At 35.6% G+C, this 16185-nt stretch overlaps 1 protein-coding gene across 1 annotated transcript in view; it reads right to left on the bottom strand.

The window, feature by feature from the left end:
- The window catches only part of FAF1 (Fas associated factor 1), a 535243-nt gene that overhangs the window by 109373 nt on the left and 409685 nt on the right, over positions 1–16185 (bottom strand). Inside the window, exon 14 of the mRNA XM_012434603.3 lies at positions 2685–2821. Coding sequence (XP_012290026.1) covers positions 2685–2821 — 137 coding nt within the window. The remainder of the gene's footprint in view (positions 1–2684; positions 2822–16185) is intronic.

Raw genomic sequence — 16185 nt, forward strand, 5'->3', positions numbered from 1 at the left:
ATGGACTGCAGCTCTCTAAGGATCAATTTCCTTTTCTCAAAATGGAGACTGTAATGTTCTTAGAAGGAGTGGAGATAATGTAAAGTATACACACAATCATTGGTAGTTAATATTAATAGATATGACAGATGACAAAATAAGTTTAGGAGCACCTTCAATGTAGATTTATTGATTATTTTTTTGAGATAGGGTCTTGATTTTTTGCCCAGGTCTCAAATGATCCTACCACCTCAGCCTCCCAAGTAGCTGGGATTATAGGTATGTGCCACCACACCTAGCCAATGTAGATTTTATTATTGGGCAAGTCTCTGGGTTTCTATATTTTATTTAAAACTGTAGTAGCTAAGACTCAGAGCATGGGAAATGGATACTATATGGAGTATACTGGAATCATCAGTATACTGGGAAAATACTGTAGTCACAGTTGCATAGGTGGCTACATACTGGCCATTAATTTTTAGGCCTAAGTCACTGCTTATCAGCTATGTTTTAGCCCTAACTGGAAGGATACACTGCCAAACTGAACTTGTAGGTATTTCATACTTAAGCCCTATTGATCAAAGACAGAGAAATAGTGTAACCAGTTAATGCAGTTCAGGGCAAACTTACTCTTTATAGTTGATTGCAGCAGTTCTCAAACTTTTTGGTCTCAGACCCCTTTACACTGTTAAAAATTACTGAGATCCCCAAAGAACTTTTGTTTATGTGGATTATGGTTATTAACATTTACTGTATTAGAAATTAAAATAGAAATCCATTTAAAACTAATAATAAACCTATCACATGTTAATATAAATATTATGTTTTATCAAACATGACTATTTTCCAAAAGAAAAAGTTTAGTGAGAAGAGCAGCATTATTATAACATTTTTGCAAATCTCTGTAATGTGCGTGCTTAATAGAAACAACCATATTCTCATACCTACTTCTGTACTAACCAATTACAACATGTTGTACTGGTTGAAATTTATGAAGAAAATCTGGTAAGATAGGTAGTTGGAAAAGGGAGAAGTACTTTCATAGATAAATGTGGATATTCTTTTGATACTACACTTAAACTGATAAGTCTAAGTTTCTTCAAATTAGATGCACATGGAATTTGAAACAATATCAATGAAATGTGTGTACTCTGTTACATTAAAATCCATTGCCCTTTGAATGGATCTTTCATCTGTACATGATTTTATAATATCATGCATCAGTCATTTGTAAAACACTGATTCACTGAGTTATGCATTTCTCTGCTGAATGCTGACACACTTCATTATAGGATATTTAAAAAATCACATTTGTTAATATCACCACTGATTTTATTAAAAAGTATTTAAGATACTAGCCTTAAGGTGGATGATACAAATTTTTGCTTGAAAACTTGAATTTTATCAATAACAACAGAGACCACAGATTCACTCTGTTCATTTGGCAGAAAATGAACTCTGTTCATTTTGTAGTCTGGCAACTACCCAGGCTACATAAGCACAGTTTGCCTGTCAGTAATATTTTCAGGTAAAAATAATTTCTATAAGAAATAAAAAGCAAGTAGTTCAGTGTAAGCAACCATATCAGTGCTTTTCTTCAAGACCACCAGCATACTTCAGTATGCAGCAGAAGTGCTTTACCCATACTTCCCATTGTGCCACACAAACTATTAAAAGGGCTAAAATTTAATGAAAGTAATCATTTTTACTGCTTCATCAAGAACATTCTTAAGGCTTTTTCATTTCTTTTTTAACAAAATACATGGCAATGAAGAATATGACTACTAGTACAGTTTTGTGTTATGGCATTGATTCGTGCTAAGGCGCCAAGAGTTTTTATAAACTATTTTTTTTGAGCCACTAGTACAAATATCAACACAGTAAAAAAGGCAAAAAAAAAAAAAAGTGTTGTTACAGTATGAAAATAATTTTGTCCTTACAGATCCCTTGAAAGGGTCTAGTCTGAAGTCTACAAACCACACCTTGAGAACCACTAGTTCTTGCAATATTGCCTCTGACAGGGAAAGCAGGAAAGAAGTGTTATCTTCATTATCCATTTATCCTATGCAAATAAGTTCCCCTGCAGGTCTTTTTAAACACAGTTTTTGAACTGAATGCTGTAGTTATAGAGAAAACATAAAATGCTAGAGGTCTGGTTTTGTTTGGGTTTTAAAGGCACTGCATTTTACACATATCCTCTCCTCCCAATTAGACTTAAATGGAGGCAGAAATTAGTATCCTATATACAGTTTTAGTTTCCTTAAACATGGAATCATACAAATAAGAAGACACAATTGTCACTGTGAAAAATTCTATCTTCGATATACAGTAACTGGATTTTCTAGATAAGTATTTCTTTCAATAAATCAACATTATAGCAATAAATCAATATAAATAAGAAATGTCATATTTGACAACTGATTATGTCCTAATTGCTAGATTACAGAATTTAGCAATTCTGAACATTTAACTTGAACATCCTGTGTCCCAAGGGTTGTGCAATTTTATTAAGATGTTTCTGTTAGATTTTCATGCAGCATATTATTTTTTATAGCACCTATACTTTTTGAAGACATTCTTCAGGATGTTGTACATTTTCAAATGCAAAGATATTCACGAATAGAAATATTGTCAGTTTTGACGGAAAAACTATAAAGTTATCACATACCAGGAAGACTTTACTCTCCTTGTGACATGTACTTTACCTTGTATCACATTCAACACTTCATTAGATGATCGCTTTCCCATAATAATCAGGAAAAGCGGAAACTGATCTGTTTTTTGAGTCCGAATGGTTTGTGCCACAACACTGCCAAAGTGTCTATTGCACATAGTGAGAAATCTAAAAGGAGACAAAATACATAGTGAGTTTTGCTTTATAGCTTAATAAATTCACTAGTACTCAACAAAGAACTCATTGTGTTATTAGTTAAGTTAAATTAGACAGTCTGCCTGATACCAATATGTAAAATATTGCTATATTGAGCTTTCAACATATCTGACATGATACGGAAGTGATTATCATATAGAAAAGCAGGAAGCATACCCTAAATGCTGTCTGAGGCTAACAGCATAGGATTCTTAAACACTGTAACACTACCCTTAAACTATGAGAAAAACAAACTAATTTCAAGAGGATAAGATTTCTTAAATAGAATAATGTTGTGTTGTACAAAGACAAATTGACTAGCATCATCCTAAAAAACAGAATTTAAAAACATTTTCGCAAGTCTTTAGAATCAAGAACTGTACTTTACAACTGTGTTTTCTCCAGTAGTAGTGTGTCTTCTAGTTTCATACTTAGCATGAGATAAAAATAATAATTCTAAGCTTTTGACCAAAAAAAGCTCTGAGATATTAGCATACTGAAGTCTAGCATTAGTATTCTTAACACGATCTGGAATAAATGAAAAAACTGATAAAGCTTTTCTCTTCTATTAGAGGACTGTTTGAAATTAGCATTTCTTTCAAGAGAAAAGGGTAGCTTATGATATGTTTTCAGATCTGATGGTAAAAAGTAAATGTCATAATAATAATGAATTATGAAAGACCAAATGCAAATATAGAATGCTTTAATAAGATCCAATTTAATAAAGTCTGTAAAAATAATGGACTTTTAATAACACAGGTCACAAAAGGCAAAACAGTGGAAATTCTGGGGACTAGCCACTGGTACTGGCTTATTAATTCTTAATTATGTTCATGAAAAGCAACTTAAATCGTCTGTTTTCTTATGCCTTATGATAATATTTTAGGTAACAACTCCTCTGAAATGTATGTTCTAGCTGATGAGCAAAGTCCTGTCATCACGTGCATTAGAAGGTAAATCTATTTGAAAAGACAAATGGCATTAAAATGTCATGTGTTCAGATTCATTTGATATCCAAATTCAAAACAGAATCGAACCTCTTAATTTTTAAAGCCAATATATTTTCTGTCTATAGAAATTTATCTCAAAAATTTAGACTGAATCCTCCATAAAATCTGTGCTATGACTATAAAAAGTTAGGTGTTGTTAAGGGCCACTAGAACTGCTGGCAAGAGTGTTGAGACAAGTTAGCACCACTGCAATAAGTTCACTGGAAGGCAGGTTTAAATACACATTTAGAAGAGCAATAACCAGACTTTATGGCAATTTCATGTCAGTGCCACCATGAAAATTCAAATTCTCATGTTCTCAACTATTATGGGATAAAGGGTGCTCAAGCAGCCTAAACTTCCATACCAAATTTCACATCCATATAGCTTAACTCATCAATGGGGATGTATAAATCATAAGACTAGAAAATGAGGATCTCCTTTTTTTGGTGCTTTTTTCTAAAGTATTTTAAGTCAATCTTGACTCTTATCTGATCATTGGCAACCTTTAAAATAAAAGATGTCAAAAAATAGTTGGAATGTAATTTCCTACAAAAGACAGTAAGCCCCTGTTGCTTTCACATCAATGGATTAAGCAGATATCACAAAGTACCTGTCCATAAGTGCTATTACGTACTAGCTAAACAGAATACCTACTAAAAAAGGAATGAAGAAAGAAATAAAGGAAAGGAAGAGAGAGAGAAAAAAAGGGAAAAGCAGGTAAGTTCAGTGGTTTTAAGAATTTCATCTCAAGACAATTTTGCCTGGAAATTGTGTACTTCCCATATTCTTTTTGTGAAAATGAGCAAGAAGATAAAATAATTATGAAAATATAGGTATCTTATTGGGTATAAAATACTATATAACAAAACTTTCACCACTACACAAAGCATATTTGTGGTACAGATCTCAGAGCACACAGCCATTCAATAAAGTATTAAAAAAAAAAACAAAGTGATCAATTTTCTACTAGTTATTGGAAAATCACTCTAATTTTTTGCAAGTAGTTGGGAGATATACAGGGATCACACAGCCAGCTGACACTTTATAGTAGCCTTAACCAACAATTTGCTCTAATCAAAGGGAGACTTAAAATTTTAATCTGATCAATCTTCCTAAAACATGAATCATGTTTAAGATTTTCAAATTGCAATCATCAAGAGCCTGTAGGGCCAGTGGAAAGTACAAAATTGTAAAAATTCCTACTTGTCAGTTCATTCCATTATAATTAACAAGAACCTGAGGTGGCACTTCACAGCACAGATGTTAAATCTTTCTTATGGCTAGGAGGCTCTGCTTCTTCCTCCCAAGATCATGCATGCACAGGGCTACCATTCATAACACACTACCAGCAGCAAAAAAATTCAGTTTGAAACATTAGAAGAAAAATAGATGTGGGAAAAACCAGTTGTTTTAAGAGAAAATGCATGGTTCTCATAATTGTGGTATTTTCTTCTTTTGAAGGGATAAAAGTGTACCAGTGCATCCAGTGACAGGGCCAAAGTTGTGAACTCAACTGCACATGGTGTTCATCAGAGTTAGATGTCATGAAGGGATAAATGGTTTCCACAAGAAATTAAATTCCAGAAATCTCAAACCCAAAGGTTATAGAATGGTTTGTGGGCAAACCATTCTATAACAAAGGGAAATGGCTCTGTTTTTAAATAATAAAATTTTGGAATAAATCAAACAGCCTACCCATCATAGAACATTTGAGGAGGGGACTAACAAGCTGCCAATCAACCCAAGGCCAAATGCTAAAATTACAAATTTGAAAAGACAAAGAATAGATGGTCTCACTAAAGGGATGATACAAGGGAAGAAGGGAGAGCAGGAAGAAGGAAGGGTTGAGACAATGAGTGAAAGAAAATCATTAATCATAAGTCAGATATACTTTTATATTTATCAGTTCTTGCTTTTAGAAAACTGGTAAGATAAGATGAAATGGTTTTAATCTAAAGTTTGGAGAGAAATATGAAAAGAATATCTGATGGCTATGATATATTAATCACTTGTAAAATTTTTCATTGCTGAAGCATAGATATTTCTATCTTGTTAATGGAAACCAGGATTACTAAGAAATCAGATACGGAAAAAAGTAATCTTGTTTAAATTCAGAACAGGATATTGTTTAGTTTCCTTCAACTTAAGTCATAATTACCTAAGTCACTGGCTTTTACCAAGATGTATTCTAACATAAAATATATATTAAATGGAACCTAGCAATTTAGGGGAAGGGAGATGAAATTCCACAAATGCTCACTGCCTACCTACCATATATTAGGTACTATAAAAGGAAGAATATCTGATAAAAAAAATAAAGGGCATAATACTGTCAACTACTCTATTTAAAGGTTCCTGATTACTACCTTTCAGTGTGATCCTCATGAGTTTAAAAGAGCCTCAGGTATAAAGTGGGAATAACACTTATCTTTAAAACACTTGTCTTCTTGTATGGATGAAATAAGTTAAGATACAGAAAACACTTGGACTTGTGCCTAAAATATGGTAGGCACTTAAAATTGGCAGTTACTTTACTATTATTAAATATAAAATAATATTTAACAGTTTTATCATCATTGCTTTTAGGATTAAAAATGATAGTTTATACCTACAGGCCAGCACTAAGAGACTTTTTTTGCAAAGGAAGATACAGTAGCAAAGATTTGTTGACTAAACAAACACTGTCACTGTTTTTTTTTTAAATTTCCATTCAGAAAATGAATGGGCAGGTATCAATATTTAGAAAACAAGACAACATTATAGATATTGCATATGTACAACAGCACAAAATTTTAAATATTCACAACTGGATACAAAACTAAAATCACTATTTTATTTTAAATACATTTATATTTAATCATAACATGGTGAAAGGTGAAGGGGGAAGTGGACCATGTGGAAAGGGCATCCTCTCTTTATTTTTTAAATTTTTATGTATTTATTTATTTTTGAGATGGAGTCTTACTTTGTCACCCAGGCTGGAGTGCAGTGGTGCAATCTTGGCTCACTGCAACCTCTGCCTCCCGGGTTCAAGCAATTCTCTGCCTCAGCCTCCTGAGTAGCTGGGATTACAAGTGCCTGCCATCACGTCCGGCTAATTCTTTTCGTATTTTTAGTAGAGACAGGGTTTCACCACCTTGACCAGGCAGGTCTTGAACTCCTGACCTTGTGATCCACCTGCCTCAGCCTCCCAAAGTGCTGGGATTATAGGTGTGAGCCACCATCCTTCCCTTGTAACAACTTGTTCTCCTGGGAAGAAATCCATTCCTGGGACTACTAATCTAGCTTAATGAGAACAAGAGGGAGAACCCACTACCAGGAGACCAGTCAAGGACATGAAGGGTCAATAGCCTAGACATCTCCCTTTAGGCTTCACCTCTTAAAGCTTCCACCTCCCAACATTTCCACATCAGGCATTAAGGTTCCCATATGATTTTCGGTGGGGACGCTCAAACCATAGCATAATCCTAAATCTTCAGTTCAAACTAAACTGAGTTAGGAAAACAGAGTGTATGACTAAGCTAGGGGAAACTAAAGGTAAAGCCAGTGATCCTCACCCTTTAGTGGCCTATATATCACCTAAGGAGTTTATTTAAAAGGCAAGTTCCTCAATCCCATTCCCCCAGAGAAGGTGATTCAATAGATTTGGGGTGAGGTCCAGGAAACAGCCTTTTTAATAGGTCTCCAACCCCTCCCCATGTAATTTTGATGCAAGTAATTAATGGCCACACTTTGAAAAACACTGCTTTCTGGACACAGGACTACTTTCTTTGTAAGGCTTTACTCCGTCTCTGAAGGCAGTTCTTAAAAAAAGTCATCATAAAAGTGTTTTGGGCAACGGTAGCTTCACTGGACCAAGTAGCTCTTCTCCTGAGGCAACCACTTTAAAAATGTTAATTCCCACTTTCTTCATTTGTTTGGGTGAACTCCAATCTGATCTGAAAGAAATACTAACAAATACCTCAAAAGTCTGTGAGTTCCATAGGATGGAGGGAAAACAAAGCAGGGAACGGGAGGTTGTAATATAACATAAAGCGGTCAGGGAAAGTCTCAAAAGCTGACATTTGATTAAAGACTCAAAAGAGGTGAAGGAGGGAATGAAATATATATCTCAGGGAAGAGAATTTCAGGCATAGAGAATGGCAAATAAAAGACCTTGAAGTTGGAAAGTATCTAGCATATTTGAAAGGTAACAAGGAGGTTACTACAGCTGGAGCAGAGTGAAGCATAAAAGACAAATTGATGAGTTTTACTACACTTATACGGTAAAACAAACACACACACACACACACACACACACGCACGCACAAAACTAGGACAAAACACAAATAATAAATGGGAAAATTTTCTGAATTCCAAATTCCCCAAAAGAAGCTAATTTCCTCATTATATATAGAATTCTTACAAACTAGTAAGTAAAAGATCAACAAATATAAAGAAATATAAAGAAAGTTTCTAGAAATAGAAACCATAATGGCACATAAACATATTAAAAAGATATGCAAAATTACTCATACTGAGTTTGCTCCTAATTAAAGCTACATATATATAATGGAGTTTTGCTCTGTCGCCCAGGCTGGAGTGCAGTGACACCATCTCAGCTTATTGCAACCTCCCCCTCCTGAGTGATTCTCCTGCCTCAGCCTCCCAAGTAGCTGGGATTACAGGTGCATGACACCATGACTGGCTAATCTTTGCATTTTTAATAGAGATGGGGTTTTACCACGTTGGCCAGGCTGGTTTCAAACTACTGACCTCAAGTGATCTGCCTGCCTCGGCCTCCCAAAATGCTGGGATTATAAAGGCATGGGCCACCGCAACAGCCTAAAGCTATATTAAAAATTTTTTTTTCACCTGTCAGATTAGTAAAGGAAAAAAAATGGCATTGGCAAGGTTACAAGAAAAGTCACTACCAAACACTATTAGTAGAAGTGAAATTGATACAATTCCTTCATGGGCAATTTGCCAATTAAAATTATAAATGCACACATATTCTTAACCAAGCATTTAGTCTATAGATATGTTCATATGGAAATCACCTGTGTACACAGTTAATTACTGCATGTTTATAACAGCAGAAACTGGATGTAACCCATTGATAACTGGGTACAGTAGCTCACACCAGTAATCCCAGCACTTTGGGAGGCCAAGTTTGGGGTAGGAAATTGCTTAAGCCCAGAAGCTGAAGATCAACCTTGATAACAAAGCGAGACCTACCTCTATAAAAAATAAACTAATTAGCTGGGCATGGTGGCTTATGCCTATAGTCCCAACTACTTGGGAGGCTGGGGTGGAAGCACTGCTTGAGGCCAGGAGTTTGAGGTTACAGTGAGCCGATCATATCACTGCACTCTAGACTGGGCAACAAAGCGAGACCCAGTGTCTAAATCAATCAATCTTGGTTAAATAAAATTATAGTATCTTATGGAATTTAAAGGGATATTATGTAGCTATTAAACAGATTTCTTTATGAACTGATATGGAATATCTTTATGATAAAATGTTAGTAATAAAAGGAAGGTATTAAATTGTGTTTACCATTTGTGTAAAACTGGAAAAAAATAAATATATATTAATTTGTTTATATACAAAATAACCTTTGGATGGATAAATAAGAAACAACATTGGGGAGGGTCACATAGCTATGGGGTAAGAAGGAGATTTTTTTTTTTTTTTTTGAGACAGAGTCTTGCTCTGTCACCAGGCACCAAGCTACAGTGCAGTGGCATGAGCTCGGCTCACTGCAACCTCCGCCTCCCAGGTTCAAGCAATGCTCCTGCCTCAGCCTCCCAAGTAGCTGGGACTACAGGCGCGTGCCACCACGCCCAGCTAATTTTTGTATTTTTAATAGAGACGGGGTTTCACCATGTTGGCCAGGATGGTCTTGATCTCTTGACCTCGTGATCTGCCCGCCTCGCCTCCCAAAGTGCTGGGATTACAGGCGTGAGCCACCGTGCCCGGCCAAAGGAGACTTTTTATTACATACCTTTTTATGACTTTGAATTAAATTTGTTAAAAGAGTAAGTCCCTTACATAAATAAAAATTGCACACAATCCCAGACCTTTAACAGTATTAATTACATTTTTCTATTTTATATGAGTCTTCTGTTCAAATCTATCTTTTTTGCAGTAGTGTGATCCTGGCTCACTGCAACCTCTACCTCGTGGGCTTAAGTGATCCTTCTCCCTCAGCCTTTGGAATAGATGGGACTACAGGTAAGTGGCACCATGCCTGGCCAATTTTTGTGTATATATATATATATATATTTTGTAGAGATGGGTTTTACTGCATTGCCCAGGCTGGTCTTGAACTCATGGGCTCAAGCAGTCCACTGGCCTCCGCCTCCCAAAGTGTTGGGATTACAGATATGAGCCACCACACCCAGATCTCAAATTGTTTTCTAAAAGGACAGTATAATGCCACACTATACAAGTGCAAAAATTGTATGCATGTTTGAGAATACAATCCAAAAGCAATTTTAAGAAAACACAGGATGAGATTTAGGGAGAATTTAACCTAAAAAAGCATCTCTCATCTGCCTGAAGCTACTGGTAATAGTGACCTGTTAAATTGTCTCAATAGATTAATAGTCAGAGTTTTAAAAAGCCATGTTAATTGGCCTGGCGTGGTGGCTCACGCCTGTAATCCCAACACTTTGGGAGGCCAAGGTGGACAGATCACCTGAGGTCAGGAGCTCGAGATCAGCCTGACTAATATGGAGAAACCCCATCTCTACTAAAAATACAAAAAATTAGCAGGGCATGGTGGCACCTGTAATACCAGCTACTTGGGAGGCTGAGGCAGGAGAATCATTTGAACCCGGGAGGCAGGGGTTGCGGTGAGCCGAGATAGCACCACTGCACTCCAGCCTGGGCACCAAGAGTGAAACTCCATCTAAAAAAAAAAAAAAAAAAAAGCCGTGTAACTGTAATTTCTTAAACTTTCCCCTTGTTGTCATCTATAAATTGCTCAAATGAAAAAGGCTTTGAGGCACTGAAACTTTAATAATAAGGATATAGCTAATCTATAGGAGACAAATTTATCCTAATTTTTTTGAGGAACAATAATCATAAATAATAATTGGCTTTTTCTTACCACTAAGAACATAAACATTTATTTTAAGTACTTGAAAATTTTTTCATAAAAAGGTGTTTACTTTTTCTTAAGTGCTGATCATGGACTCTTAGGAGGGATAATAGAAAACATCTAATTCAATCTCTTATCAAATGCAGAAATTCCTTCTCTAGCAATGTAAAGAAAAGATTCACTTTCCAGGGCCTGAATAAAAGAGCCAATTTATGTTTAATGCCATATAACATTTCTTCGGTGTTTTGCCTTTTACCAATCAATAAATATTTATGAGGACCCACCAAATATATGACAAAGTAAGACATGGTTTTTATCTTTAGCACACTAAGAATCTTTTGCCTTTGATAAATCAAGGCCCCCAAATAGTAAATGTAATCTAGTATATTACTGGGGCCTAGATTTAGTGGTTCAGATTAAGTGCTGGGGGAAATCAGAGAAAGGAATGGGTGCTTAGAAGTCAGGGAGAACTTGATGTTGTAAGGTAAGACCTCCTAGGACAGATATGAGAAGAACCATCGCTTACCTCTACATTCCTAGCACCTACTATATTTGTTGCATGAATGGGCCAATTCATGCTTCAATAACCTTTATCTTCACTATGACAATGTTGACTATACAATCTTCCTTTTTCTCTTCCAACTACTTCTGAAATCAGTTTAATTCAAAGACAGTCAGTGTGAATAATTATAGTCTTCAGGGCCCTTTTCACGGTGTTACCACCTCTACAGGCCACTTGAACCCTCAAAATAAGCAGGTATTGGTCCACAAGTTTATGATTCTAAATTTACTATCTGATTTTTAGCAAACTTCACTTTTTATATAAGTCCATACTGTCATCACCCACTGACTGAAAAATGTGACTTAGAAAAGGTATAAAATATCCGAATGTTAATATATTAGAGAAATTAGGAATTACTGCAAGCAGCATAGTATTGTGGGAAGAACAAACACTATAGAATCAGACAAACCTGATTTCGTCAGTTAGCTGTTTCTTTGGATAACTTAAGGGCCTCAGCTTTCTCATCTATAAAATGAAGATAATGATACCTACTTTTGGAATTGGTCTGTGGGTTAATAAATACTACTTCTTTTTCTTTCTTTGTGTGTGCTTTGGAGTCAAAATTGGTTTTTCCTCTCCCATTCCTCCAAATTTAAAGATATGGTGAAATGTTTCCTAAAATAAGTTATAGCAGAAATCTTAAATCATATCACTAAACAAGAAGTTATTCTTTACACCATGCTTGCCACTGTATTATATTGCTGCATACCTTCTGGAATATGTACCAACATCATTGTAACATAATGTCCTACTCAGAAATTTAAAGTATATGTATCTTTACTTTAAATCTATCTATATATTTAATGTTGTCATGTTCTCTGATTTTTTCCTAGCTGCCAAATTTAGAGATTTTGTTTTTTTGTTTTTGTTTTAGGAATGGGGTCTCTATTGGCTGCAGTGCAGTGGCACGATCATAGCTCATTGAGGTCTTGAACTCCTGGGCTCAAGAGATCCTACTGCCTCAGCCTCCTGAAATGAATAGACTACAGGTATGCACCACCATGCCCAGCTAAGTTTAAAAAAAATTTAAGAGACACAGTTTTGCTATGTTGCCCAGGCTGGTCCCAAATTCCTGGGCTCAGTGATCCTTCCAAGTAACTGGGATTACAGGCATAAGCCACTGCAACCAGTCAAATTTAAACAGTTTGTGATTTTAATATTATGTAAAATGATTCAGCATCATTTATTTCAGGATTGGTTGGTTTCTCTTAGAACCCTGACATTTACACATAATGCCCTTATGTATTTGAAAACAACTATCACCCTAACGGATATAAAAATGTGGGAGTGCCTCAGTTATAATCTCACACACAGGAGGAAAATCTTTAACAGATAAGTGACCAGGAGCACAGAATATTGGCATCTCAGTCACTCATCAAAGCTTTCAAGCAAGAGCTGATTGTAACCCAGCACTTACTAAGGCTCCCTTGAGACAGCTGACGTTTAACAGAAAGAGTTGAATAGACAGGTTGACTGTGTAAGCTTTTCCTCTTAACTTTATACCTGTTATGAGTTAGATAATCAAAAAGGAATATTTAAGGACCACATCACCTAAATTCCCTGAAGAATTATCATTACTGAAAAAAAGATTAAATACAAAGCCCCCTGCTTTTACAGGGGATTTATATTTAAAAAATCTATTTAAAATAATCTGTCTTCTGCAAAACAACAGTAGAAGATTATTGTCTATTACTTTTCCTAAGGACTCTCAAATAAAATCAGGCAACAAAATTCTCCCTTGACTTCAGTGTCAGGAAATCTTGACAAGAACTATTATGATTCCATATATCAGACAATGAGAACTGTAAATGGTAAAATGTAAATGCTCTCAGGTATAGGATCTGGCACATAAGAGAAATACAATAGATACACATGAAATGGACAGATGAATGAATGATTATATGCTTATGACATTTCCTTTCTTTCCTTTACCTGCTGGAATTCTAGAGCTAAACTTCAACTCAGGTGCTTATAAATATTCATACCTATTTGCTACTTTTAATTGGTTTTCACCTGATTTTTTTATTTTCCTATTTTATATTGTATATTCAGAGATTATGAGAGTATATATAGAGATTATGTCCATTTTTTAAAGGAGGAAAACTGTAAATGCTAAATGGAAAAAAAAAAGCCCAGACATATATTCAGGAGGGAAAATAAGAGGAGCAAGAATGTTTTCCCAATTCAAGCACAGTATATAGTACACAGTTAATGCTTAATGAATACTTTTTTGGATAAAGAAATTAATAGATGATAGAATGAATGGGACAGTAAAAAGCTAAAATTAATAATAATGACATGACTATCATCTGAGGAATCTGTGTCCCTAAAAACAAGTAAATACTATGATTAAAAAATGTAGAGATCAGTAAACTTGCTCTCAATCCCCTACAAAATTGTAAAAAGTCACTCTGAAAGATCGTTTATGAACACTTAGAATACAGTAGTGATAAATGGCAGGCAGCATAGGCCATTAGGAACATAGTATTCCCAAAACTGTGAGTTTCCTAGACTCAGAATGCAGGAGCATTCCATAAAAGTTTTGACTATCTGTACTTCAGTAGGGCATATAATCAAGAGATCCTTTAGGATAAGATTCAGAAATATAGGCTAAGGTAGAAAGTTCATTTGTCATCAGGAAATTGAATCTGTAGAATGCTACCAAATTGAGAGTGGTCTCAAATAGTTTATTAGTTGGCTTTGTCCTGTTAACATTTTCATAAATATATGAGACAAATAAAATACTTACATGTAGATAAATGCACTGAGCACTTCTGTGTACCAGACTTTAAAATCAATCATTCCATTTAATTATAATAACAACTCTCTGAGGAATGTAGTTTTATCTCCATTTCATGGTATGAAAATGGCAGGCTGGGTGCGATGGCTCACGCCTGTAATCCCAGCACTTTGGGAGGCCGAGGCAGGCGGATCACCTGAAATAAGGAGCTCGAGACCAGCCTGGCCAACATGGTGAAACCCCGTATCTACTAAAAATACAAAAAAATTAGTCAGGCATGGTAGCGCTTGTCTGTAGTTCCAGCTACTCAGGAAACTGAGGCAGGGGAATCGCTTGAATGCAGGAAGTGGAGGTTGGAGTGAGCTGAGATTGTGCCACTGCACTCCAGCCTGGGCAACAGGGTGAGACTCTGTCTCAAAACAAACAAACAAACAAACAAACAAACAAACAAAAACTGCAGCTTGAGGGTTTAAGAAACTCACCCACAGTCACTATGGTGGCCTAGTGGCATAGCTAGAATTCCAATCCTGGCCTGAATAAATCCAAAGCTCATTCATATTCTTAATCATCATGATGTTCTGAATTATTTTAACATCAACAAATAATTATTTAACATTTTAGTAAGAAACAAAAGTGGAAAAGATTGATATAACTTGTCCTTATTATATTCAAGTGGAAGAAATAGAAAATAAATTTTAAAGTAAGTAAAAGTAGTGGCTTATTATGGTAAGTTCTAGGAGGGTGCTATGAAAAAGAATGATGGTGAAGCCTTCTCTAGAAAGGTTCATCAGACCTTTCTGAAGGGACATATAGACAGGACAGAAAAATTGGCTCATTTCTGTCTTTCTGATAACTTCTTTTTTTTCTCAAGCAACCAGTGGGGGCAGCTGGGAAGGGGAGGTAGAAGGGGAATGATATATTTGGGGAATGATGAATAGTATGAAATAGACATCTCACACAGGCAAAGAAAACTAACTAGAGAATCCCAAATCCTGGTAGGCTTGCCCAGCATTATTGTGTGCTTATTTGAAGTTTGTGTTTATTTGAAAGAAAAAGGAGAAGAGAAGAGAAGAGAAAAGAAGAGAAGAGAAGAGATTTTCTCTAGGTGAGTTCAACTGCAAGGGTACAGACATACAGAAGGTGAACAGGTGGGTCCAATAAAATGAGTGTAACAGAGTTTAAAGTATCACAAGGAAATTATAATAATGAACCTCAAAATCTTAATAGGATGAGGAAAATGAAAATTGGATATAGGAAAGGGTAGATGGGATGAGAGAAAGGTCAATAGATTGGAAGGCATGAGGAGATAAAAATATCTTTAGCATCAGTGATACAAATGAATGGGAGTGGTAGGAAATGGTGGTCAAAGCCAGATATTTGTAATCAAAATATATGAGGTAATACAGCTTCTATTAGTGATCCCATCTAAATGAGTAAATAAAGGGAAGAAGAAAAATTTTCTGGAGAACATGTCTAGGAACCAAGAGGATTATCAAGAATGATGACAGGAGTAGAGATGATAAGGACTTAAGAGTCATTTGTGGGTGATAAAACTTGCGAAGGTCAATAGATAGAATCTGAACTCCAAACGATCTTGTCAATCAACTGCATTAGTAGAGAATGGCAGAAATCTGGTTTAGCATCAACTCAAGTTGGAAAACAACAATGAGGTTTTAGTTGACTCCCTGAGTTCAACAGAACCCCACAATAAAATTTCAGAATAGAACTGTGCATAGCACCAGACAAACCTCCTCTAGAGCACTATGCTTGATCCTGGCACCTTTAGAAGGGGCTGGTCTAGACACACTATGATAAGAAGAACAGTGAAAAGAACTAATTATATTTGTTAGGAAGAGGCAGGGAAAATAGGACAAATGAGAGCTAGAGTTACATATATAAAAGGCTGTAATGCAATAGAGAAGTTAGGCTTGTATCAGGTAACTGCAACACCAGAAC

Source organism: Aotus nancymaae, unplaced genomic scaffold (genome assembly GCF_030222135.1).
Source record: "Aotus nancymaae isolate 86718 unplaced genomic scaffold, 86718_ANA_hifiasm-v0.15.2.pri h1tg000007l, whole genome shotgun sequence".
NCBI lineage: Eukaryota > Metazoa > Chordata > Mammalia > Primates > Aotidae > Aotus > Aotus nancymaae.